At 38.4% G+C, this 26,806-nt stretch overlaps 2 protein-coding genes across 3 annotated transcripts in view; both read right to left on the reverse strand.

Annotated features, from left to right (window-relative positions):
• The window catches only part of LOC114246566 (fatty acyl-CoA reductase 1), a 272,794-nt gene that overhangs the window by 63,177 nt on the left and 182,811 nt on the right, over positions 1–26,806 (reverse strand). The gene's annotated exons all lie outside the window — the stretch shown is intronic.
• Positions 1,669–25,941, reverse strand: LOC114246565 (uncharacterized). 2 transcript variants are annotated; one of them, XM_028179144.2, is made up of 17 exons: positions 25,805–25,941; positions 22,499–22,580; positions 19,737–19,841; positions 19,368–19,474; positions 18,174–18,296; positions 16,908–17,789; positions 15,916–16,238; positions 15,036–15,177; positions 13,419–13,509; positions 12,333–12,460; positions 11,593–11,709; positions 10,866–10,988; positions 9,497–9,652; positions 8,386–8,526; positions 6,093–6,229; positions 4,103–4,205; positions 1,669–3,713 (listed from the first exon to the last, which is right to left on the reverse strand). In XM_028179144.2, exons 1-17 carry the CDS (start codon positions 25,841–25,843, stop codon positions 3,414–3,416), a joined length of 3,099 nt encoding a protein of 1,032 aa, XP_028034945.2. In that variant the 5' UTR covers positions 25,844–25,941; the 3' UTR covers positions 1,669–3,413. The 2 variants fall into 2 exon arrangements, with proteins under 2 accessions (XP_028034945.2, XP_028034944.2); XM_028179143.2 differs by having other exon boundaries at positions 12,333–12,463.

Below are 26,806 nucleotides of genomic sequence, written 5' to 3' on the forward strand. Positions count from 1 at the left end.
TACGAGATGTTAACATAAAAAAAAACCATTATAATAATATTTTTTATATATATATATATATAGTACATATATAGTAATTTACAAACGACACACCGAAATTAAAACAAATTCATTATTTCGATGCGTCGCGTCGTGACCATAAAATTCAAGTAACATTTTCTTTTTTATTTATTTAAAAACTTGCAATTCTAATATCAATTTTTTTTTTAAATTAGAAATATCCGTGCTGACCGATATTTTCAGTCTTCTTCTATGTTCTTTGTTTAAATTTAAGATGCTCTTGAAACGCATTAAAAAGTTGGGTCGTCTGGTTGTAGCCGCGTCCGTCTCGAGGAGTCGCGTCCGTCTCGAGGAGTCAGATCCGAGGTTAATTGAAAAAGAATAATCTAGAAACCTAACCTAAGACGTATGGCTCAATGGGTCAAGCGAACGCTTATAAGCGTACCGAAAAAATAAAAATCTGACGAAAACATTTCAAGGACATAAAATATTCAATTTACTGTAATTCGTTTATAAAAAAGTTATTGCAAATTCTTTACATATCATCGTTACGTCCTTTCATTTTGTATTCATTTAAATTATCTAACAAAATAAAAAAAATATAAATTTTAATTACAACAACATCTCACTCACTCAGCGGAGAATCTGTGGCAGTATTCGATTACGGCGCCGCGTAGGGCACCGGTGACCTACACGATATGATTCCCTTCGAAATCCGGAGCTAAATAAAATCGGAAGCGAGAGCGCTCAATGTACACAAAACAAATAATAACAATAAAATTCATGCATTATCAATTCCAGCGCTCACATCCGACCTTACAGCTCTCCTCTTAGACAAGAGAATCGGACTGTTCCTCTAAAAGCTCGTCCTTACGTGTGACGTCACTAAAGTACATAGACTATACACTCGAGAAACGATTACCCACCGGTGACATCACGCGTTGGTGTTACCAATAACAAAAAAGAAATAGATTTTTTTTTTCAGTGATTTGAGAAAGGTCATTAGAAAACTGATGATCCGATGATAGTTTTCAAATTTAAAATAATACATACATCCCTTACGATAACTATATTACAGTTCGCGATTCATTGCCAAGTCCGATTTATTGCCTATTATTTATTGAAATTTAATTTATTTGTATCTTTTATAATTTATTTAAATACAAAATCAACCCCATTTACACCTAAGTCTCGGTTCCACCGTTCAAATGTACAAGTTTTTATTTTTAATTTTTTTCAATAACATTTTCAATTTTTTTACTTTTTATTTTATTTTTTTAAATAATTCTAAAGAAAGAAAAAAAAACATTTTTCCGTTTTGCCAAACTCACATCACTTCGAGAACAGATTATGTGATGTGCATTCGCTTTTTCTATCCGAGGATTAAAATTCTTCTCTTTCATCAATTAATTAATGATACACTTGACGACAATAAAATGGAAAACATTAAAGTAATAAAATCAAATAAAAAATAAAATAAAAACACGAGCAAAACGAACCAATACAGAGTCTTATTTAATCACAGACACAAACAGATGAATAAAAAAAACAAGTTTAATCCTCAGATATCATAATTATATCTAAATATATAATATTTTATCCATGAATTTTTATGGATTCCAAACATATTCCTTCCACAATTCGATGGATCGTTTAATAAAAGCATAATTTTATTATTACATATTTAATAAAATAAGAAAAGCTTATAATTATATATTTCTTTTTTTTTTTTAAAACCATTTTTATAATGATTACAAGCAATCTAACAACTACACTACGACTAATTTAAATGTATAAAAAAACCTTTTAATATTTACAATGATTAAATGAAAAAAAAAAAAGAAAGAAACATATACGCTCTACATACATATAACGGCTGTATATATTTATGTATGTAATGTAGTAATAAATACATTTAAGTTGATAATCTTATTGCAAAATACAAAATTTCTTCCATCAGAAAAGGATCGATGGAAATCTTTTTTTGATATAAGCCAGATTAAGTATAATCATAGGATAATTACGTCATCGTCTTTAATATCGCTATCCCTTAGGAATTGTGTACCCTCGACTCTCCCCTCAAATTTCTAATATAATCTACCCCAAAATAGTAAGTTATTAAGTGCAACACACAAACGTCAAGTCATTGTCAAATAAAGAATAAAGCCTTCATGGATATCCGAAGAAAATCTACACATAAAAAAATCGTATTGAACAGTCCTTTAGAGAGCGCGCAATGTAACAAAATCAAATAATTCGGGGTACATTGCTGGCTAAGGAAAGGACCTCAATATGGGTAGTTAGTACAATAATATACATATACATAACAGCCTACGAAGTGGTCATTGACTCTATATAGAGGCGATACTTATTATCAACAAGGTAGTCCCGGTTAGATGAAGTATTCGGTGGCGAGTTCAAAGCATTATACGTCCTATGCTAGCAGCAATACGAGCTATATTCCCTTAGATCTAACGTAAAGTATTTATCACCTATTAACGATTGTATGCGGAACATCATATTGAACCAACCAAGAAATATGTTTAAATAGAAAAAATATGTAACAATTTTAGTTTTAGTTTTTGCATTTGGAATGAACTCTGATCTAGAATAACCTTCGATATAAGGTTAATGTTATCCGATATATTACTTCGGTGAAATCGAAGAGTTTCCGAAAGAAGATTCCTTAACTGACAAGGTTAGATTAAGGTGAAAGGCTATTTTGGTATAAGCGACATTTTTGCAACTTTACAGCAGAGCCATTTAAAGTTTAAAATTTGGAAAAAAAATATCATAATATAAAAAAAACTTCAATTATTTGAATGGTGTAAACTTAATTGAAATTCAATTAGAAACATCGAATTGTTGATGCTTGATACCAAATAAAACGCATCTTTAATTACAAAGATAAATGTCATGTAAACAAAAACAGCCTCTCACTCCTCGACATCAAGACAATAAAATAAAATAAAAAATTTCAGCTCCCGATAACCAGATCATATACTATAATAATATAACTGTCTGCTTTAATCTTTACAATTTAAAAGCATAACAATAACCAATCGCTCGACCGTTGGCAACACAAAATAAGAAATATGTAGCCGCCTGTAGAAAAATAAACAATAATTTTGCATCGATTTTGCTGTCATTCTTTCTTTTATATATATATGAATATATATTTACAATTACGTACTCTACATATAAAAATTAAGAAAACAAATTAAAAGTTAATTAGTAAAAAAACGTGTCTTCTCGTTTAGTAAAACGTTTCGTCGCTCAGGAGCTTCATAAGCGCCGCACTAAAGCTCTGAGCTCCGCATGCCCGACCCGAGAAGTTACACTTCTGCAGCCCGAGAAGTTACACTTCTGCAGCCCGAGAAGTTACACTTCTGTCGAGGCTCGGCCCGCGGACATCAGCATAGATGCTTTACGAGCAGCTCGTGCATCTCTTGCTTCGTCATGTCGACGAGGTTGGGCGCCTGGCCGCGCTGCAGGATCTCGACGGGCCCGCGCGCCTCGAGCTGGCGGAGGTGGCGGCGCAGGCGGGGCTCGGGCAGGGGGCGCGCGGGGCGGGGGCCGGGGGGCGCGGCGCGGAGGGCGCGGGCCGCTGTGCGCAGGAACTTGGCCCACTGGCGCTCGCCGGCGGAGGGCTCACCCGTGCTCACCAGGGTAGACGCTTTCAGTACTAGAGCGCAGATGGCCGATAGCGTGAACTGAAAATCACAGAGGAATAATTTTGATTTTTTACATCAAAACGTATAATACTTTAAAACGTTTACTACTCTAAAAACTATTATATGTACGTATGTGTATATATATTTTGCGTATGTATTTGTAATTTAATATAAATTTCATTGCACCTACCACTATTTACTCTGCACTACCTTTGGTTGACTTAGGCAAATTTTACATGAGGTATAAATAAATAAATAAACAAAACGGACAATCATACAAAAAAAACGGTCAGTGCATAGTTCTTTCTGGGTCGGCTTACTGGTTTTTTACTGGTTACTTCACGGCGGAAATAGGCAGGGCGGTGGTACCTACCCGCGCGGACTCACAAGACGTCCTACGACCGGTCAAATGTATACATTATACTAACAGATGACGAAAGAGCGTGGGGCGTGCGAGCGGGATCCAACGCTTCGGATAGAACGCTGCACGACTCCAGCACGGCCGACCAGCCCGTCGTGCTCTGGATGTATCTGGAACATAAGAAAACCTTGTTTTAAAAAGCTCAAGTCACGCGTCAAAGTGACGTCTCGCCTGGCGTAGTTAGTATCGTGTGACGATCATCCTGTCCTTCAAATAGGAGTCTACACATAACGGTGCGATTGCCCATCCACTTTGAGACATGAGGTTGATATTTTATATTATTATGTATATCGGTTATCCGGCTCCTCAGATGTGTGTCGGAATAGTTTAGTTTAATCTGTGTATTGACTAGGTCACAGTCAGTTGGTTGTCAAAAAAAGTGTCAGAGGTAAGATGTTCCGTGGTTAAGACGAGAAATAAAATTAATTGTGAAATACTTGAGGAAGTATTGCTTTATTCTACTAAACCATCCCTTATATACTTAGTCTGGCCATAAATACTGTTACAATTAAAAATAAACAAAATATTACATTTAAATTCGGAATCCGTCATTTTTATATGATTGCTCATTGAGTTTTCTCATTTTGGCGCCAATACATTGTACAATATTTTGCGATATTAAAATTGAGTGGGGTGATAAAGAGAACCGAATCGCTGTGATTGCATTACACAAAGTAGGTATGGAGCCAAATGCAATTTTTAAAACTCTCCATACGCTTGGTATTAGTAAAATGTTTGTGTACCGGGCTATTAATAGGTGCAATGAGAGCTCCTCTGTTTGTGACAAAAAAAGATCTGGCCGTCCACGTAGTGTTCGTACGAAAAAGGTGGTCAAAGCAGTAAGGGAAAGAATTCGAAAAAATCCTGTCCGAAAGCAAAAGATTTTATCTCGCGAGATGAAGATAGCACCTAGAACCATGTCGCGTATTTTAAAAGATGACTTAGGACTTGCAGACTATAAGAGACGTACTTGTCATTTCTTAACTGAAAATCAAAAAGAGAATAGGGTGGTAAAATCGAAACAACTACTGAAGCGGTACGCAAAGGGAGGTCATAGAAAATTTTTGTTTACGGATGAGAAAATTTTTACAATAGAGCAACATTTTAACAAACAAAATGACCGTATTTATGCTCAAAGCTCTAAGGAAGCTTCCCAATTAGTCGACAGAGTGCAACGTGAGCACTATCCGACTTCAGTGATGGTTTGGTGGGGTATTAGCTATGAAGGAATGACTGAGGCATACTTTTGTGAAAAAGGTATCAAAACATCGGCACAAGTGTATCAAGATACCATTCTTGAGAAGGTAGTGAAGCCCCTTAACAACACCATGTTAAATAATCAAGAATAGTCCTTCCAGCAAGATTCGGCGCCAGGTCATAAAGCTCGGTCTACGTAGTCTTGGTTAGTAACGAACGTTTCGGACTTCATCAGAGCTGAAGACTGGCCGTCGTCTAGTCCCGATCTTTATCCGCTGGATTATGATTTATGGTCAGTTTTAGAGAGTACGGCTTGCTCTAAACGCCATGATAATTTGGAGTCCCTAAAACAATCCGTACGATTGGCAGTGAACATTTTTCCCATGGAAAGAGTGCGTGCTTCTATTGACAACTGGCCTCAACGTTTAAAGGACTGTATTGCAGCCAATGGAGACCACTTCGAATAAGCTTTTTATACTTTAAATTGTTTTATATTTATGTATTAAACTAACATACTGTAAAAGTAATAAATGTTATTTGCAATAGTTTATTTTTATTTTTAATTGTATTAGTATTTATTGGCCAGACTAAGTATATGTATATATTTATTGCCCTTGTAGGCAGACGAGCATACGGTCCACCTGATAGCGAGGGGTTACCGTCATCTATGGACTTCAGCATTGCCAGGGGCAGAGCCGATCCGCTGCCTACCAAAATCCGGGACCGCACTCCCCCGGGCGGGCTCAGAGGACACCACTCGATTCCGGTAACACCAAAACGAAATCCAGTCCTGCACTTACTCTGCGTACGGGGTCGCTAGATCGACGGTCGGGTCGTGACGTCGGGCGACGGTGAGCGCTCTCAGCAAGCGGCCCCACAGCGTGCGCAGGCGAGGGTGACTCGGACCCACTCGTCTCACGAAGCGAGATATTAGCATCTGAATAAATAAATAAAATCCTATAACTTCGATGAACAAGTTATCCTTGGTAGCTCGAGGGTTACAGGGTTCGATTCTTAACCTTCGACATGTACATTAAAAAAAAAAACGAACTTTTTGGCGGGAACGCGAGGAGTGAAGTTGTATGATTTGTTTTATTTTGTCTATTTAGTTTATTTCTTCAGGTTTAAATGTGTAATAACGGTGGTTTATTAAATGTTTAATATCTGTGAAAGTGCACAAATATGGGAAAATGAAACAAAGTCGCTGGACGTAACTTCTCGGGTTATGTTACGGGTTGTTATCGGGTGGATGTACTTTCTAGCTAGTAACTCCCTAGGTAACACAACTATTTTATACTAGACGACACTGATGAACTTAATCGAAGTACAATACGACCGACGTAACTTGGCGAGTCTGAATGTAGTCACAGGTGAACTTTCGCGCATGTACACTCGTAAAAAAAAGTGTTATTAGCATTCATTTTTTTAAATCAAAATACGAATTAAAATTTCCATATACAGGGACCAAGTACAAATAAAATGAATATCAAAACACTATGAGACAGAAAGCTATAAAAATAACGTAATAAATTAAAGAGAGATAATAAAAGAATAATAAATTAAGACAGAAAGCTGTAAAAAGAACGTAATCAAATTAATTCGAAAGTGAGCCCGAACACTGCCTTTCAGTTGCGATCCGCTGTACTGTGCGTTGCGATACACCATTTGCGTTAGCAACTCTAAATAAAACTGTCAACATCTATTACGCTTTCTTCTATTTCTTTTAAAAAAAAAAAAATCAAAAATTATGTTTGTCGACCGACGATTTAAAACACTATTGTGCTTTGGTGGCATCTTTGTTAACGAATAGTATAAATGCCAAGGGATAGTTAATACTAAAACAAATGTAAGCACAAACAATCTTAAAACTAAACAAAAAACTGAGCACTAAACACAAACAGTATAATAATAACAAATCAATGAAAACTTTTGTAGCCGCCCGTACTCAAGACAGAGATAGCGACACGAACACGACACTAATGCTAGCGTGTGAGTGAGACACATTACCGCGTACCGAGCATTACCGAATTTATACGATGTCAAGAAAAGGGATGTCCAATATGCGTGTTTGGGGATGTTGTTTAATCGATTTTTTTTTCAAATTGATTAAAATTTAAATAAAAAAATTATTTATATTCCATTTTATAGAAGGTTTAAAATATTAACAAACAGTCCCTATTGTAGTAGTTGTTTATAAATAACTGATATTCAACTAAATCATGTCTTTCAACCAAGAAAATAAAGTGTTATTATTATTTTTTTTAATTAAAGATGAGGTCTCGTTTCCTAACGACAACATTCAATAAGTTTGTAAATCTATTTCGTTCAGTATCTCATAAAAACAAAAATCAATAAATTCTAAATCGTTAAAAGTCGTATGCGATATTTGATTGAATAAAGGGACGATTGTGTTTACACAGAGTCAATCCCTAGCCTAGACCTCCGCCCCGCGCACGTCGGTCATGCCACCATTTGGTTCCTAAAAACGTTTGTGCGCAGCCTTCTACGCGAAGTTCGGACTCGCCAAGATACATCGGTCGTATTGTAAGCCGTATTATATAAATGTGTGTCAAATTAAGAAAATGTAAATTGTGAAGCGTGATGTCGGAGTCAAGTCCAATAATTAAACGCCCGCTTAAAATCCGTAAAACGTAGTTTTAATTAATGTTACGCCGGCCAGAGTCACGCCATCTATCGCCGAATAGCCGAAACGAATATCGAAGGATCTAGTAGCATCTAGAACGCTCGAGAAGTACAACTCCATCTATTGTCAGATAGCGAAAGCGCAATACTTAAAATGTGTGGAATATTCTCGATAATTCAAGGGATGTGATATCGGCTATAAAAGCGTTGCAGAGATGGCACGCAGTCAGTCAGTAATCGGAACTACTCGAAGCGAAACAGCGAACGGATCACCTGAAGCGAACTGAGAATTTTAAAGTGTTTGTGAAGTGTTCAAATGTTCTAAGTACTAATAGAGTTTCAATTTATACTTCGATGGAATTTTATTTATCCCGAACCCCAGCGCGTAACAATATCGATGTTTTACTATCGATGTTTTTCTAATATCGATCATCCCTAGATGTAACTCACCCTTCCCTTCCTGACGTTCATCATTTGCGCCACGCGGTCGGCGTGCAGCAGGCCCGCGAACATCTTGCTGATCAGGTCATCCTTGTTCTCGTCCAGAAGGTTCACCGGTGCCGGCTTCTGGGCTACCGCCAGGTTAACGACCTGCCGACACGGGAGCCTGGTCAATTGTTAACTAAGCCATCACTGATCAGATCCACAGGTGACGATGCTCTACACTCGGCGGCAGATACGAGCAAATGGCGTAGAATGATCCAAAATAAGCTCTTGTTGCAAGGAGAAGAAGCCATCTGGGCTCAAGGACTCCGCTTGAAATACATTTTCATCACAGTCTACGCTATGGTATAATAATATATTAGCAGAAAGTTCTGGCTCGCCTGCGGGGTACAAGGGCGCGGGGTGCACAGGGGACGAAACGTGCTCGGGACAGTTCTTAAGATATGTGACGTCACAGTGGTTGACTGGAAACTACTAGTACTATCGGGAATGTTCTAGAAAATTGTCGACATGTCGTGTGGCCTATAAGAACCTTACACTATAAGAGACATCATAAACGAAGTTAGTAACCGGTTCTACTCGATACGAAACAGCGAAAGGCTCATATGATGCGAAGCGGATTGCGATTCAATGCGATTGCGGGTACTTCAGCTATACCCCGGTAGGTGAGCTCTCAGGCTCAACCTGAGATAAATTGATAACACTAGACCTAGCAAGAGCAGTGCTTCGCTAAGTTTACCATCGGATCTCCCAATCTCCCTTTTACTGGTGGTAGGACCTCTTGGGAGTCCGCACGGGTAGGTACCACCACCCCGCCTATTTCTGCCGTGAAGCAGTAATGCGTTTCGGTTCGAAGGGTGGGGCAGCCGTTGTAACTATACTGAGACCTTAGAACTTATATCTCGAGGTGGGTGGCGCATTTACGTTGTAGATGTCTATGGGCTCCAGTAACCACTTAATACCAGGTGGGCTGTGAGCTCGTCCACCTATCTAAGCAATAAAAAAAAATAAAAAAAACCCACTGAAAAGACCCAGTGAAGAAGTTAACAGGTTACCAAATGCTATAAGGCTACCAAATGAGTGCCTGACACACCACATGGGCTGGAGCCGGACTGACCTGTCTCTTATCGATGCTCTCGTTCTTGGGGCTCTCCTGTTTGGGCCTCCTCTGCACTGACTCTATATTCTTCAAGAACAGATTAGAATCGTCATCGTCCTCTTTGTTCAGTTCTTTCTGAGCTCCGTCTAATAGTTTTTGTTTCTCTTCTCTTTCCTGAAACATTATAAGTGGTATTAGGGAGTGTTGTGTACCACAATTTCTACCGTTAAGCAGTAATGCGTTTCGGTTTGAAGGGTGGGGCAGCCGTTGTAACTATACTGAGACCTTAGAACCTATATCTCAAAGCGGGTGGCGTATTTACGTCGTAGATGTCTATGGGCTCCAGTAACCACTTAACACCAGGTGGGCTATGAGCTCGTCCACCCATATAAGCAATAAAAAAAAAAATTAAAAAAGCTATAACTAAATGAGACTTAGATAGAACTCATGTCTCAAGACTGGTGACAGCATTTACATTGTTGATGTCTACGTGCGCCGGTAAGCATTCAACACCAGGTTAATTAGGATATCATTCACTCTTTTAAGCAATTCAAAATAATACCAAGTCAACTGACTTCTGGTAAACATCATTTTGGAATTTTCGAACACCATATAATTCGATAAGGTAAAATGTTATGGTATATTTGTCTTTGAATAGAAACATTAAAAAACTGCTATTTGTAGGCAGCGGCTTGGCTCTGGCTCTTGGCTCTTGGCATTCCTAAAGTCCATAGGCAATGGTAATCACTTACTATCAGGTGGGCTGTATGCTCGTCTGCCTAGAAGGGCTATAAAAAAAAAACTGCTCAGGAATGTCGATTCTCTTGGTGTCTACCCTGGAGTCTTCTAATGACAGTAACTCTGAGTAATTCTTTGAGATAATCATCTTTTTAGCACCAAAGACTCTTCTTAGACCCGAAATTTTTTATATCCTAGGACGACGGAGATTACTCGCGACAGTGAGCCATATGTCATAGGAAGAAAAAAAATTGTCCCGTTGAGTGAGACAGTGACTATTTGCTAGATGTATCAAACAAAGTCTAGATAGTTCAGTTCCATAGACATCCTTACAGACAGAAAGCTCTCGAACTCCAGGGTTCAATATAGGGCAGTGTTTCGCAAAGTGGGCGATAACGCCCCCTTGTCGGCGCTGCAGCACTAAAGGGGGGCGGTAAGACCCAAAAAAAAAAAGGGGGCGTTGTGTAGAGGCTTGGAAGGCGATTTGTGATTTCATATAGGAGGACTCTTGATCGACTGAGCTCTCGCTCTCGGTTTTTAAGTAGGTGAAAAAATAGGGGCGCTAACAAATAATTTATTCTCAAAGTGGGCAAAAGACAAAATTTGTTTGGGAGCCCCTGATCTAGGGAAATCTCATCCGGCAGCTTACCTTCAGTATTAACGCATTGGATATCGCCAGCGGGTCGTTTAGCTCTTCTAATCTCAACAGGATCAGATACAGCGCTTCTATATCTAGGAGCAATTGTTTCGTCCTTTTCATCTCTCTAGGTGCCTGTGGAATTTAGAAAAAAATAAAACTAAATTTTTTACTCATGTCTATAAACAAATTACAGCATACAAAAACAAAACAAAAAAAAAACAAAAAAACTTTATAAAACACTACAGCTAAATGTTCAGATTTCAAGATTTGAACACTGATTAGTAGAAACAATTCTATGATACTGAACATTAACAAGCAGGATTTATATTTTGTGATTGTTTTTGCGATTCACAATGAATGTTATATTCATATTATTTTTTTACTTGCTTGGATGGGTGGAGGAGCTCACAGCCCACCTGGTGTTAAATGGTGACTGGAGCCCATAGACATCTACAACGTAAATGCCGCCACCCACCTTGAGATATGAGTTCTAATGTATGGTTACAACGGCTGCCCCACCCTTCAAGCCGAAACGCATGACTGCTTCACGGCAGAAATAGGCAGGGTGGTGGTACCTACCTGTGGGGACTCACAAGAGGTGCTACCTCCAGTTATTAATTATATTAATATAAATATTGTGGTATCCGTGACCATGGTTTAACTTTGATCCCTGGACTAACACCAGTATTTTTTTTACTAGCATCCTCGAAGGTGAAGTTCAATAGTATAAGCTTACTTCAGCAGGATTGGCTGTACTCGCCACACTGGAAGCTCTGGACATCCTGGAGGGTGCCACCTCTCCACCGACCACTTCCACATCTATCAACTTCCTTGGGGCAGTAACGCTGCCACACTGCAAATTAAAAAGTATTCATATACAATCCTTGTTTTCTTTTATTCTATACAATGACGTCAAAGTTCAAGATTATGTACAAATTCTTAATAAGCACTCATATTGTGAGAATGCTCATGTGTATGCAAATATACATTCAATTTCAATTTGCCACAGTTACACCACAGTGCCCAATTAACCGATTTCATTTACTTCGTATACATATTTTTAAATTGGATTAAACTAACAGTTTTTTTAGTTTCCTAATATTATAAATGCGAAAGTGTGCTCATTTATGTTGGGGAAAAAATTTCTTCACATTTTTTCAGAAAATTCGCAACATTTTTTAATATAGTTTATTTACATTTAACTAAAGTAATAGGTTGGGGAAAAGTCTTTTCGCATTATAGTATGTATGAACTTATAATTAAATCTCTTTAGCTATACTATTTGTATCTGGCTGGTTTGGGTATCATTAAAAGTTTAAATTTTAAAGAAGATAATTCCAAATTCAAATTAGGAAAATGTGTGATTTTTATTTATTTTTCGTACTGTCAAAATGAGTGAAATGCGAAGAAACTTTTCCTCCAACCTATTATTTTGAGCGCATCTCGAGCCCAGCGCTACCGGGCTAGGGGTGGTACCTGCAGCTTCCCGAGCGAGTTCTCGAACTGCGTCGGCACGTAGGCCCGCGGAGCCCCGGCCTCCTCGCCCGTCGAGTTGTGTCGGTTGGAGTTGTGCCGCTCTCTGTGCTGGTGACCGTCTTGCTTCACTGCTGCGCGAACAACGATACGTTTAAATGAGCAAAGGTAATGTTGTCGAAGGGTGAAATCCTATCATTACCAAGTAGGTACCACCGCACCTGTCTGTTTCTGCTTCAGTTTTTGTCTACCTATTCTAGTAGTCTCGAGGGGTTATGCTAGATTCTCAGAATGAGTGGGAGAGCTCACGGGGTTCAAACCTGACGATGTTGCTAACACGAACCCTAGCAAGAGCAGTGCTTCGCAGAATCTACCACCCGTCCGGAAACGCGACCCACTGAGAAGATCCGGCGAGAAACTCAGTGGGCTGTGTCTCTGGGTTAATAATGATAATAATAATCTGGTAATGATTTTAGCCGAGTATATATAACCGACAGGCAAGCCCTAGCGTGTGTATGAATAAACTATGGTTATCGGTGTATTTACATGCACCCGAGCAAATATCAAAATTGATATTTTATGCTGCAGATTATTATTATTAGCCCACAGACGCAGCCCACTGAGTTTGTCGCCGGATCTTCTCAGTGTGTCGCGTTTCCGATCCGGCGGTAGATTCTGCGAAGCACTGCTCTTGAGGAGGCCAGTGTCAGCATGTCCTTACAGATGGAGTCCGTGAGCTCACCTACCCGTCCGTGCGCAGTTGGAATAGCCATTTAGACTACCAGCAAATAGGTAGGGAAAAATCGATAAATAAACTAGTAAGGGGATATTTCCACCGAATAAGTTCATATCCTATGTGATACCAAAATAGAGCAGAGTATAGGGGGAAGAGGTCGACCGAATAAGACATGGATAGTGTGTGAATAACGGTATGAGGGAGAGAGGAGTGAGTGTTGGTATGACGGCTGCTAGAAGAGAATGGAATAGAAAAATGAGTTGTGCCGACCCCACCTGGTGGGATAAGACGACGAAAAAGAAGATAGCAGAATATGCTGTTCGCCAGTCACTAATAATGTATGAGCAACTTACTGCCGCTGTAGAAGGGATGATTCTGTTGGTTGGCCTTGTGAGCTTCCTTCACGCCTTCCTTCTCTTTATTTGCCTGCCTCTCTAAGAAGACCTTAACAAAAATATATATATTTATTTATTTAACCTGTAACATCAAGCACGAAATTCTATCGAAATCGTAATGTAAATGTATCGAGTCGATACGAAAAAGGATCATTACATTAGACCCGTGGACGATATTTCCGCGGCCCGCGCCCGAATAAACAATTTTAGTAGAAATAAAAAAATACTGATATATTATTTACCATCTTTATCATTACAGATATGTTCTCATGCCTATTCCTAATTAATAAACTACCCACGTTGCATAAATAATAATTATAATTGATTTATCTATGGTACAATCGCCTTTTGACACTTGATATTAGATATGTCAATTGACTGGTAGTCAACTAAACAGTCCAAAAATGTGTGGCCCGCAGTGATGATACCTCACATTGTCCTATGTGGCCCTTGACCAGAAAAGTGTGACGACCACTGCATTAGACGGTAATACTCGATAGCCAGTCTTCGAGATTTACGTTACCGCATGTCAAATCAATTTTCGTTCTCTCGATTACGAGTATAAATTATGACTATAGGTTACTTATGACTAAGAGTAAAGGAGCACTATCTATCGATTTAGTATTACTTATAATATGTATTTATTTTATGTATTGTATATATTTTATGTATTTCATATATTATGTACGTGTATGTTTAAAATATGTTTATGTTATTTATGTGTGTAATTGTGTGTATGTATTTAGTCTGATATATTATGTATCAGTGCTTTATTATTATTATTGTGTATTGTATCAATAAGTAAATTGATTAGATTGTACTCTTCTACCCACCTATGTAAAGCTCTCCCTCTTTAAGAACGGTCAGCTGGTAGACAACTCAATTGTGGAGTTAAGCTTGCCTTTTATAACTTTTCGCAATTATTGTATCGTATTAACTGTGTACAATAAAGAATAAAGAAGTTTCGAGTTTCGATAACGTGACGACTCGATTGGGAAACGAAAGTAAGTAAATTCATTCGTGTTGGTGAAATTAATTCTTTTTACGGACGGTAGGGGCGCTGTTTAAGTCCTATACATTTTTTCTCGATAGCGATACGAATCTCGAATTTCAAAGTCGTCGTGGCCTAATGGATAAGGCGGTGCATTCGTATCTAGCGATGTACCGGTGTTCGAATCCCGCAGGCGGGTACCAATTTTTCTAATGATAGACGTACTCAACAAATGTTCACGATTGACTTCCACGGTGAAGGAATAACATCGTGTAATAAAAATCAAAACCGCAAAATTGTAATTTGCGTAATTACTGGTAACATAACTTTTCGGGATCCTCTAAAAAAACCACCGAAAAAGTCTCAGTAAACGACCACCATTTTACTGAGATTATATTTCATCCCATATCATCTCATCTCGTGCCATGTCTCATATGAATCAACCTCATCTCAATTCATATCATTTTTCATAAAAAAAAAATTCATTAAAATTAAAATAAGACTTGACCTAAAGGTCTTAGTTACCAGGTCATAAAATCACAAAAAAAAACTACATACACATTTTTAGCATCGTATTTACGTACGGTATAATAATAATCGTGTATGTACGGAGTCCCCGTGTTCAGTTGCAGCATCTGTATATTCAGTAGCCACTGCTTCTCTCTCTGCGACATGAGACCAGCGTACTCGTCTTCGTTGGCGACCTCCTCGTCTTGCGAGGAGTCTCTGCAATCATAAGAGACATTTTGAGACATCATAAGCATTATAGGCATTGTGGTTTCCTACGAGAGCAACGTGCTTCTTCGGGATAAAAGGTAGCTAACTCTAGGTGCTCTAGGTAGCTCTAGGTGCCGGCTGTCCTCGAGCTGCGCTGGTCCTGACCAAGCGTGGTATTCTGTAGGATAACCCATTCTAACCAGCGTCCCGAGGGGGGGGGTGATGGGGAAGATGTGCCCCGCACTAAAGGCCTCACTTTCCCCCCTTTTTTCTTTTCATGAGTTCTGTCTCATGCGAGGTTCGGACGTGGTTTGTTTCGAGCGACCGGAGGTTTTTAGTCGACTCCGACATGCTCCGCCTGCCATCCCCAGTGGAGGGCGAAAGTTCGGCGATTTCCTTCTGACCAAAAAAATAAGCTAACTTCCTTAACCTTACTGGTGGTAGGACCTCTTGTGAGTCCGAACGAGTAGGTACCACCACCGCGCCTATTTTTGCCGTCAAGCAGTAATGCGTTTCGGTTTGAAGGGTGGAGCAGCCGTTGTAACTATACTGAGACCTTAGAACTTATCTCAAGGTGGGTGGCGCATTTACGTTGTAGATGTCTATGGGCTCCAGTAACTTAACTTAACTCCACTTAACACCAGGTGGGCTGTGAGCTCGTCTTCCTTTATAAGCAACAAAAAAATATGTTCTCTCCTTCCACACTCCTCTAAATATTAATATTAGAAGATATATCGTGCAACTCACCTGTTACTGTAGGTTCCGTTCTGCCTCTGATTCAAGAGTGGATGGTTGAGCTGATTGTTCAGAGGACCACGACCCAGCATGGGATGGTGCGATGCATTATGGAACCCGCTGTTGTACTGCAGTATCGGATGAGTGTTCTGTATTATTTGAACTAAATTCTGCGAGGATAAATTTGTGTTGTTGTAGATTCTTGTCTTTTGTTTCGTTTCGATTTTCTTTAGCCTCTGCGGGGATACTGATTTGGCTGGCTGGCTCATTTTGTTCGCGATCTGATTGTATTGTTGAGTGGGCACTTGCTGCGATTCATTCTTCAGTGTCGGCCCCTTGCAACAAATTAGTATTGTCAATACAACAGTAATAAAGGTATATTTCTTAAAGTAAACCTCAATATTGAGACGCCCACAAAACGAATCGCTAGCAACGAACAGCAACTTAATCTGTAATCTATTTTGTGTTACATTCACATTAGAAAATTTGGTAAATTGATAAATGTCAGTCGTCATTATGATGTTTCTATAACGCTTCCTTATTTACTATAATCTACTGTTGGTAGGGTATACTGCAACCCAAGGTCATGGAACCATGCCCCTGTCCATCACTGCAGCATCACGCATTCCAGTTTGAAGATCAAGGAAGCCCTAAACTTATCCTTTTCTCAGTCCCAAACACATTTTAATTCACAACGCAATTCATTAAAGAAATATAAATATTAATCATGTTCCAATTAAATTTACACATATGGTTTGAAGTGTCTTCCCAATAAGTTATCTGATAGGTACTTGTGGTGGGTTTCGTTCGGAAACAACACAATGTACTATTTGGAAATAAACACAAGTAATTAATACGTTTATGATTAAAATTAGTCCACACAAAATGTATTATGCGGGTCTGTATATTTTTTAGTGTGGAGGGTATTTGAGAATATTAGTGTTGTATGTATTGATTGATGCACTTAATAAAGAATTACTTAATAATTAAAATATTGTACTTACTCGAATGTTGGAATTAAACTGTCCAACGTTCTGCTGGTTGTAGTTTTGCCTGGGCATATTGATACCGGGTGGAGGCCCCATCATGCGTGGCTGGCCCATCATATGCGGGAACTGATTCATTTGGCCAAACTGATTACCGTTCATCATTTGATTCACGTTTTGATTCATCGGTTTTGTGTTAGAGCTTAATTGGTTTGAATTTTGAGCCAACTGAGAATTGGGAGGCATTTTATTCAAATTGGGAATCATTTGATTTATATGATTTGAGTTTGGATTCATGTTGGGCGTCATTTGGTTAACGTTTGAACCTAGTTTGTTAATCGGTTGGGATATTTGGCCTATACCTGGTCCCATGTGGTTTGTGTTTGGGCCAATCTGATTCATACTTGGACCCATTTGGCTAGAATTTTGGTTCATGTGATTGTAATTATGCGGCATCTGAGACAGGTTCATTTGATTTATGTTCGGATTCATTTGCGGGATGTTCTGATTAATTTGAGGATGTGGTTGGGCGATATTCTGTCCCATTTGTGTCATATTTTTGGGCATTTGATTAACGTTTTGGCTCATCTGATTTAAGTTCTGTGGCATAGGTTTCTTTGGACCCATTTGATTCATTTTCATGTTTTGTCTCATCTGGTGTACATTAGGCCCTAAATTCGTTCCCATTTGACTGTTCTGAAACTGTCCAATCTGGTTGTTCTGCATAAACTGGTTTTGGCCCATTTGATTGCTCATCATTTGATTGTTTTGCTGAATTTGATTGTTCTGACTGAGCATTGTGTTCATTGGTTGGTTCATGTTGTGCTGCTGGGATACGAACGGTACTAATACGGGCGCTTGTAAGCCTGGAGGTCTTTGTAGTATCACCGGAAACCTTGGCTGGAAAGAAAACGAAACATCTTTATTTTGTGGGTAACAAACAATGGACTGTTTATCAACTGTGTAAATTATTTACTCCAGTATATTAGTACTAGTTTTTTTTTATTGCCCTTCTAGGCAGACGACAATACGGCCCACCTGATGGTGAGTGGATACCGTCGCCCATGGACATTAGTAATGCCAGGGGCAGAGCCAAGCCGCTGCCTACCGTACAGTGAGACTATAACTTTTTTTTTTAATAATTCGTCCCAAGTTAAGGGCCTAAAAAAAAGAAGAGATAACCAAACCTTACGCCCTTGTTGGAGACTTCGAAAAACTGGGACTTTTTAGTGAATTCGCAAACATTCAGTGGCTCAAAAGTGTCGTTACAAGGCCAGGTCTTACCTGGTAGTAGTTCTGCGAGTTGTACGGCTGCTGCGAGGAGTGCTGTTGCATGGGTTGCGACTGCGCGTGACGCAGCTGCCGCTCCAACTCTTCGACCGTGCATACGTTCTTGAGCGGCGCCGGCTGTTCGGACGCAAAATCATCTAATTTTATTGTATTGCGTTAGAGTGGTGAATGAGCTCACAGCCCACCTGGGGTAAAGTGGCTACCAGGGCCCAAAGATACAGCAACATGAACGCCATCTTGGGTCATTAAGTCGCAGTCTCAATATTATCTGTGCCACTCTTCACACCACAATACATCTAATTTTATAACAATTGTCAAATAATTAGTAGTTATTTTTCTAGAAACAAGTACTCCCCACGGCACAGATATTCATACATATTCCTATTGGCTTTATGGCTTACTAGCCGTACTCGCCCGCTTCACTGGACATTTAAAATTAACATTATTATTTATGGTCATTATTATTAGGGAGTCCAACACTCATATAAATATTATCCTATCCATTAAGTACATGTATTTTCTACATGGATACCAAGTTTCAAGTCAATCGGATGCACAGTTCAATAGTTATAACGGAACATCCGTAAAAACCACTGTAGATTTATATATTAGTATAAATAATAGCATAGCGGTTTATAATGTAGGATTAGTCTCATTCATTCCTTTTTTTTTAAGGTATTTTATGACCTTGTAACTGAGACCTTTCTTTCGTGTCATGTCTTATTTTAATTTATATTCATATTTTTATGAAAAATGATATTATGGAGTGAAATGAAATGAGGATGGTTAATTTGAGACATTAATCAAATGGGATGAAATGAAATGAGATGAGATGATATGGGATGAAATATAATCTCAGTAAAATGGTGGCCATTTACTAAGATTTATCAGTGGACTTTTTGGAGGATCCCGAGAAGTTACGTCCAGCGGCTTTGTTTCATTTTCCCACATTTGTGCACTTTCACAGATATTGAACAGTTAATGAACCACCATTATTACACATTTAAACCTGAAGAAACACTAAATAGACAAAATAAAACAAATCACACAACTTCACTCCTCGCGTTCCCCCCAAAAAGTCTCACTCATTCCTCAGCTTATATTTACAAACAGATTAACGAAGCCCGAATAAAATAAGGCCAAATTTTTGCGGGTAGTTCGTAAAAAAAAATATAATCAAATGCTCACGGCCGGCGGTCCTGGGAACGGCGCATCGTTTCTCCAAACGCTGGAGCCGAGCGACCCGGACTGCGGCGCGTCCGTATCGTCCAAAACTAGCTGCGACAGTGACAGCTCTGAAAAAATAAATAAAAAGTTACCTTTTCTGTTATTGCTTAGATGGGTGGACGAGCTCACAGACCACCTGGTGTTGAGTGGATACTGGAGCCCATAGACATCTACAATGTAAATGCGCCTTCCTCCTTGAGATATAAGTTCTAAGGTCTCAGTATAGTTACAACGGCTGCCCCACCCTTCAAACCGAAACGCATTACTGCTTCACGGCAGAAATTGTCATTTATATCAGTCAGAGAATATTTTCTGAATAAGTTTACTAACCGAGCTGTGAGTTGGCAATCTCGTCGATGCCGCTGTTCTGGCGTCGACTGCTCTCGAGCTGTCCGGCGAGGTGCTCATGTTCCACCTCCCAGTCATATTCGTCGGCTGAAAACAAAAAACCAATGGTCACATATCAGTTGTATTACCAGGTGGGTTTTAGGTAAGATACTTGGCTTGTTTATAAAGTGAATATCACCCACCACTATCAACATAACGGTCACTCTCATAAAACAGAGTCTATGATACGAGTCAAAATATTGAATCGAATTAACGACATTTTCAATTTAAGCACACTTATACTTAAATTAGAAGAAGGATCGATGCATTAAAAATGTGGTGGTGGAGAAAGATGTTCCGTATGTATTGGACTGAGCATAGCACCAATGCCTCTATCCTAAAAGATCTTTGTGGCGGGTAGCCATCATACAACGCAAGATAAATGACAGATGCCTGAATCTCGCTTACGACATTTTCAAGATAAAGCGCATAATATATACAAGTTCCGAACAACAACATTCGGACCGTCGGTCTACCGAGCAATATCATCCGCTCGGTGGAAGATCTTTCCTTTCGTCGTAAACTCCCCAAACTGGTGACTCCGACGTGATGTGAACACGCAACCTTCTGATTCATCTTCAGCGCATCAAGAACTTCGGCTACCACAATCCCCCCGCATTCTCGCAGATAAAAGCACGTCATTGACAGTCGTCCCACAGCAAGCCAGCATCGCAGCCTCAACAGGACCATCGCAGCCGACTCACCGCGCTTCCTGGTCCTACGGCACGCAACTTCACTGCCTCATCACGCCGCTACAGTTCATCGCAGCCCACGACCGGATCATCAACGCTTGGGGTCACACATCTCCGGCGTGGCAGCTCTGCACACATGGACTACTGGCGACACGCACGCAGCATTCAAGCTCAGCCTCGACTCACCGCAGACTTCGAGCAGCACTGGCGACACGCACGCAGCATTCAAGCTCAGCCTCGACTCACCGCAGGCTTCGAGCAGCACTGGCCCTTGCAAGCTAATCTCAGCACGGACAACGCTAATTAAAAATGACACGACCTCCAGTCTCGGAGGAGAGTGATGTGGCGGGTAGCCATCATACAACGCAAGATAAATGACAGATGCCTGAATCTCGCTTACGACATTTTCAAGATAAAGCGCATAATATATACAAGTTCCGAACAACAACATTCGGACCGTCGGTCTACCGAGCAATATCATCCGCTCGGTGGAAGATCTTTCCTTTCGTCGTAAACTCCCCAAATCTTAATATTTCTCAAAGATTATCGTCAACAGTGCAATCCAGGATTCTTCGATATTTGGGACACGTATTGCGACGGCCAGCAGTCTATCGAGAAACTTGTTGTTCAAGGTAGGGTCAATGGTAAAAGATCTCATAGACGAAGCCCCATGCGCTGGACTGATCAGGAGAAAGACCTTACTAAAACCCCACTTAACGAGTGCGCGCCAAGCCTCAGTTCGCAAACTATGGAGAACATTTGTCAAGGCTTTAATTAAAAAGAATTCCACATGACCACGACTGCTCTATGATGATGATAATTAAATTCCGAATAATATTGTCGTTTCTGTGTAAGCTTAAATAATCATAAACTACTTAAATAAATATTTAGTCTACACCAAGGCTGTAAGTCCATTGACATTCTCCAAATTCTCCTCTCAGCAATATGGTGGAGCCGGCACCCTTAAGTGAATGGGATTCAAGAGAATTGTTAGTTTAATCCTGGGATCAGGCCAGCTCCTAAAAGTTTTAGCACAGCCCGGCTAAGCAGAACGGAATTTGACCCAAACTAAACAAACTGATGATAAATTAAAGATTAACATGCAACAATTGGCAACATATTATGGAGTGTGAGAGTTGAAATTGGTTTTGAGAAAATATTAGAAGCAGGAAGACAATGTAATGTAATGAATGAACAAAAATAAAACATAATGAATAGTAATCAAACAGTTTAAAATACTGAAGAATAATAAATATTTTGATGCGTTTAGTTTGACTTTTTTTTAAGCTATTGGATAGCTTTTATCGCGGCGACCGAATCAAGAAATTCCATAACGAAAATAAAACCACGCTCAAGAAATTCCATAACGAAAATAAAACCTCGCTCAAGAAATTCCATAACGAAAATAAAACCTAACGCCCTTCACTCCGCCTACCATGAAGCTCGCGTTCAACACATGCATACGTTGCGCTTGTGTAGTGTTTATGTACAAGCGCGCGGCGTCACGTCGCACTGCATGCGCATCATGAAAAGTCTGCCCATCTCTCTCTCGCGCGGTCTAGCTTATGAGTGTAAGGGCACACTTAATGCTTTGCTTTTGTTAATGTTTATAAATATAGCGTGGTCTTATTTTATTATTGTTTTAGTATTAAATTATTATTGTCTAATTATAATTGCATAAGTGGCTAAAAAATGCTATGCAATAGCTTTACCGCGGCAGTCCCCGAGTGCCACACGTATTTCTTTTTCTGTTTTTAGTTTCTTTAGACATTCAACTGTAGTTTTGAAACAAACAATGAAATAGCCGGTGCTACAATCTACAGTAGATCTTCTTCTTCTAAGTCTTCTTGTAGTCATTTGATTGTCCATTAGACATTTAGCAAGGTTATTTGGTTGAGTTTCTAGTCTTTCAGAATAGGTTTTAGCTCTATAGATTACTTTATCTTTGGCATTTACTATGGCAAGATATGGTTTGACATACAACAATAACAAAATATATGGTTCCACACTTACATCCATGGCCGAATGTCTCATCGTTCAACGCATCGTATTCGTCCTCTGAGGGTTCTGCGCAACCTTCGTCGTCATTTAAGTTCTGAAATAAATAAAACTGTGAATCAAATACACTGGTTGAACTAGTTTTAGAACATCTTATTGTCGCTAGTTAATAAACTAGTACTGCATTTCTAATGTTTAAGCCTTTTAGCTGGTCATTTGAATGAAATTGTAGATGCTCAACGATTTGTATCCGGAGTAGTAAAGTAAAAAAAAAAAAAGAGCTTATAGAGTGACTAGCAACAATTCATAATTATTTTAGATTATATTACGACATTAAAAACTTTATAACATAAGCGTTGATGTATCTTTCTTTTAATTACATGTTTGACTAAAAGAAACAAATACCATATGGTCCATGAATAGGGAAGCGAGCCAATGTTTAGGCTAACTCCGAGTACAATATAATTTTTACATAATACTACTTTGAATTGGGAGTCACATATGAGATCAATGTTACAAAATTCATGAACTAGAACAACGAGATTCGAAAATGCAATAAAATGAAACATGCAAAACACTGCAAGGCTTCAAATGTCAACAATGAAATCAATGATGTAGTCCTCTGTTATCATACATTGTCAAGTGAAGTCAATTAAATAAATCAATTTAGTCAACATTTGTGATATGAATATAAGAACAAAGGATTTTAATCTTAAACTCTTTAACCATTAACATATTATTGTTTTGATTTTATCATTATTTGAGTCGTCTATTATCAAAGGTGGCAATCTGTGCATTTGGACAAAAAATTTTTATTGATATGTCAATACAGATTGATTTGAATATAATCGTCTCCTTCAAAGAATACGGTTCAAAACCTGCATTAAATAAAGGTTAATAGTTAACCTGTTATTTATCTAAGATGTCATTCCGAAGAGTTTTGTGACTGCCAATGGAATACAAAGTCAATAATTCGTTTTTCTGATTTACCAATCATTGTCCAAAAGTCAGATTGCCGGCTTTGATAATAGTCGACTCATTTATAGTATCCCCTTAATGGTGATATGTAATTAGGTGCAATTGTTAATTTAAATTTGTTTCAAATTGGATTTACCAATAATTTGAAGTGATATCAGATCAGTCTAAGAACGACTGTGACTTAAAGTAGCTGGTCGTAGGACGTCTTGTGAGTCTGTACGGGTAGATACCACCACCCTGCCTATTCTAGCCGTGAAGCAGCAATGCATTTCGGTTTGTACTGTACTGAGACCTTAGAACTTATATCTCGTGGTGGGTCGCGGCTAATGCGTTATAGATGTCTATGGGCTCCGGTATCCACTTGACACCAGGCAAGCCCAAGTTCAGGACTCTGGAATATGTGTGATCATGGCAGTCTCAAATGACAACTAATACTTTTCGATTATCTCTCCATGAAAACTTATTTTAATTTAAATCTCCATCTACAACCATCATCATATGCATTTATTTGAACATAGCTATTTTGTCTTATTATTATGTAATAATCTATATTGAATATTCTAAAGGATGTGTCATCTGGAGCCATACCACACCATACCATGTTTACACACATTACATGTGCGTCAGATTTAAATGCTATTTCAGAAATAACAAAGTTATATTTACACTGTGTATGTATGTCACTGTTGCACTTAGACAGCAGATTTATCAGGTGAAGTTTATTCTCGAACAAAATAATACATTTCAAAAACAACAATATTCTATGGTTAGCACAGCATTTCTAGAAGATGGAGATGAAACCTGCCAGATGGTGATTTGGCAAATTTAAATTACGGGAAAATTAAAAAAAAAAAACATATGTGGCTACTTTCACTGCTACCTAAGCATGCTGGCTTAAAATACACTCTACAGCTCACTACAAGCTGGCTAATAAACACAGTCTACTGATATAACTGGTATAATACACTGAGGGATCACGGCTGCCTGTTCTCTGGTGAATCCCTTGGGACATCCAATATGAAGTCATTATGGTCTAAAAGATGACACCCGCTGTATTCATATTGCAGGATAAGACTGCAACGGTGTTCAAATCCCGCACACAAGTACAAAATTTTCTAATAAAATACATAGTTGAGGAACACTTCCAAGTTGAAAGAATAAATAAAACGAAAATCACAAAAATATGATCTGCGCATTTACTGGCGGTACGATGTCTTATCAGGCCTCACGTTTGGTATTACCACCCTGCACGTTGCTGCCCAGAAAGAGTAATGCGATGGTATGAAGGATGGGGCAGCTGTTGTATTGTAAGCGCGCGATTGTGCAACTTTCTTTTGAAAAAAATTATAAGGAACATTTTTCTGATTTGCACAGGCACAATGCTTGGGCATGGAATATGCGCCGGGCAATCAACGTGATAAGGTATTGCAAACTTTCCATTCTAGCTCCAGAAACTCGTGTCAGTATATTATAATAATAATAATAATAATGTTTTTATTGCAAGTAACCATGACTCATATAAATTGTTAATAAGACTTAGACCTATGTTAGTAGTTGTATTTACATCACAATGAATTACTGTCGTAACATTCCATGGGAGATGGAACAACAGCGACCCATGTATACACAGTCCAGCCTGCTTGCGATCATGCTCAGGATACTGTTGGAGCTGGCCCTCACTCTGCTTACCAGAGACTTATATGTTACTTTACTTACGACTTTCTTGTGAAAAATATTATAAAGAACATTTTTCTGTTTTGCAGGTACGAAACTGTAAATCACGATAACCCGCTGTTTTATTTCGAATTAATAATAAAATTGTCGTGGTAAAGTGAAAGGTATTATATCAGTGATGTTGAAAACTTTTCACAAAATGTAACATTTTGAACTTCACAACTTGCATCAATTTTGTTTTGATAACTTAATTGTTTTAATAAGGACAAGTTTATGCTTCTTATTCACAATGAGTTCGTTAGATAAACAGCACTTAGGTAGAAAATACAGTGGCATGTTTTTCTCAAAACTCATAATTTTATATAAACAAAGCTATTATAGCTATCGGATTGACAGTTCGGTCAATGTTAAAATGTTAAAATTGGCGAATTTTCCGACTATTTTGATTATAAAACTTATAAGTTAGACAAATTATAAGTTGTATTTGTTTTAACAATTGTCTAAAAACTATTTAATGTGACTTTAAAGGATAAAAAAGCAAACATTTAGCTTAGAAACATAAGCATACTGAAGTGTGGCGTGTTGGCACTGATGCTTGCGCGCTTTTATTTGTAGCACTTTCTGCTACAATCTAACTTTTTATTTATCTAAGTCAGTTATTAGACTCACCGATAATGAAGTATCGAACCCAAAGAATGAATCTGCCATTGGATTTTTTCATAAATCTTGTACATAAATGTCATGACTTGTCACACACATATGTCGCAATGGCGGCCGCCGCCATGACAGTTGAGCGCGGATCATAGGTTATCACTAATGCATAGACTAATTACACTACATGCTGATAATGGAATAGATTTTCCGGATAGAACTACCGGTGGTTTGTTAAATATCATTGTGTTTAATATAAATAAACGTACTTACTAAAATCGCTAGACACAGTATTTAATTTTATCGCATTTTGTTTCATCCTAATTGATATTGATCGATAGAATCAACTTTGTTTTATTGAGTTCCTCTTCTCTTTTCAAATACCTACATAAAGAGCCAAGTTTAGTAATGTACTTTGTAATTGAAACTGTAATTTGAAAATAAAATTAACTATTGCTGGCAACAATGACATCAAAAATTCTCAAAAGCCGATAGCTATATTTAAATAAAGAAAAAATTATGTTCCAAGTAACCTACTTTGTTTGTGTCATACAGTAACGCAGTGTAATGACAGTAGATTTACTGCAATTACTGCTTTTAGCGTCTATTGTATTGCAAAAATATAGTGTATACGAAACACTTTGACGCAATTTTTTAATTTGAAATTCATTAAACTAAACGCTCTATGTGACTTCCTTATGGCATATATGCAATAATATGGAAATCCACTACAATTCTTTTAATTGAATGAATGATATCTCCGGGACTTTACTAGGTAATAGACTAAAGATTAATATTAAAATAATAATAATATTAAAATTATATTCGACAAAACAAAAATGTATCTGTAGATTGATCGTGTAATATTAGGGTTAATAATTCTGTGTAATTCATCGTCTATTCATAATTTAGTTCCTTATACACATCGGTCATATTATTTCATATTCTTGAGTTAATCAAAATATGTCTGCTTGCTTGTAATGTACCTATGTGAAAGTGCACAAATTTGGGAAAATAAAA

This window comes from Bombyx mandarina, chromosome 23 (genome assembly GCF_030267445.1).
Source record: "Bombyx mandarina strain Sakado chromosome 23, ASM3026744v2".
Taxonomy (NCBI): Eukaryota; Metazoa; Arthropoda; class Insecta; order Lepidoptera; family Bombycidae; genus Bombyx; species Bombyx mandarina.

What these genes read in the sequence shown, in the direction of transcription:
- LOC114246565 (XM_028179143.2), bottom strand. Translation starts at nt 25,843, where the DNA reads ATGGCAGATTCATTCTTTGGGTTCGATACTTCATTATCG. An exon ending in AGTTTAATTCCAACATTCGA is followed by an intron (nt 16,239 to 16,907) that starts GTAAGTACAATA and finishes ATTTGTTGCAAG; the next exon opens with GGGCCGACACTGAAGAATGA. An exon ending in TCATCCCTTCTACAGCGGCA is followed by an intron (nt 12,464 to 13,418) that starts GTAAGTTGCTCA and finishes TTGTTCGCGCAG; the next exon opens with CAGTGAAGCAAGACGGTCAC.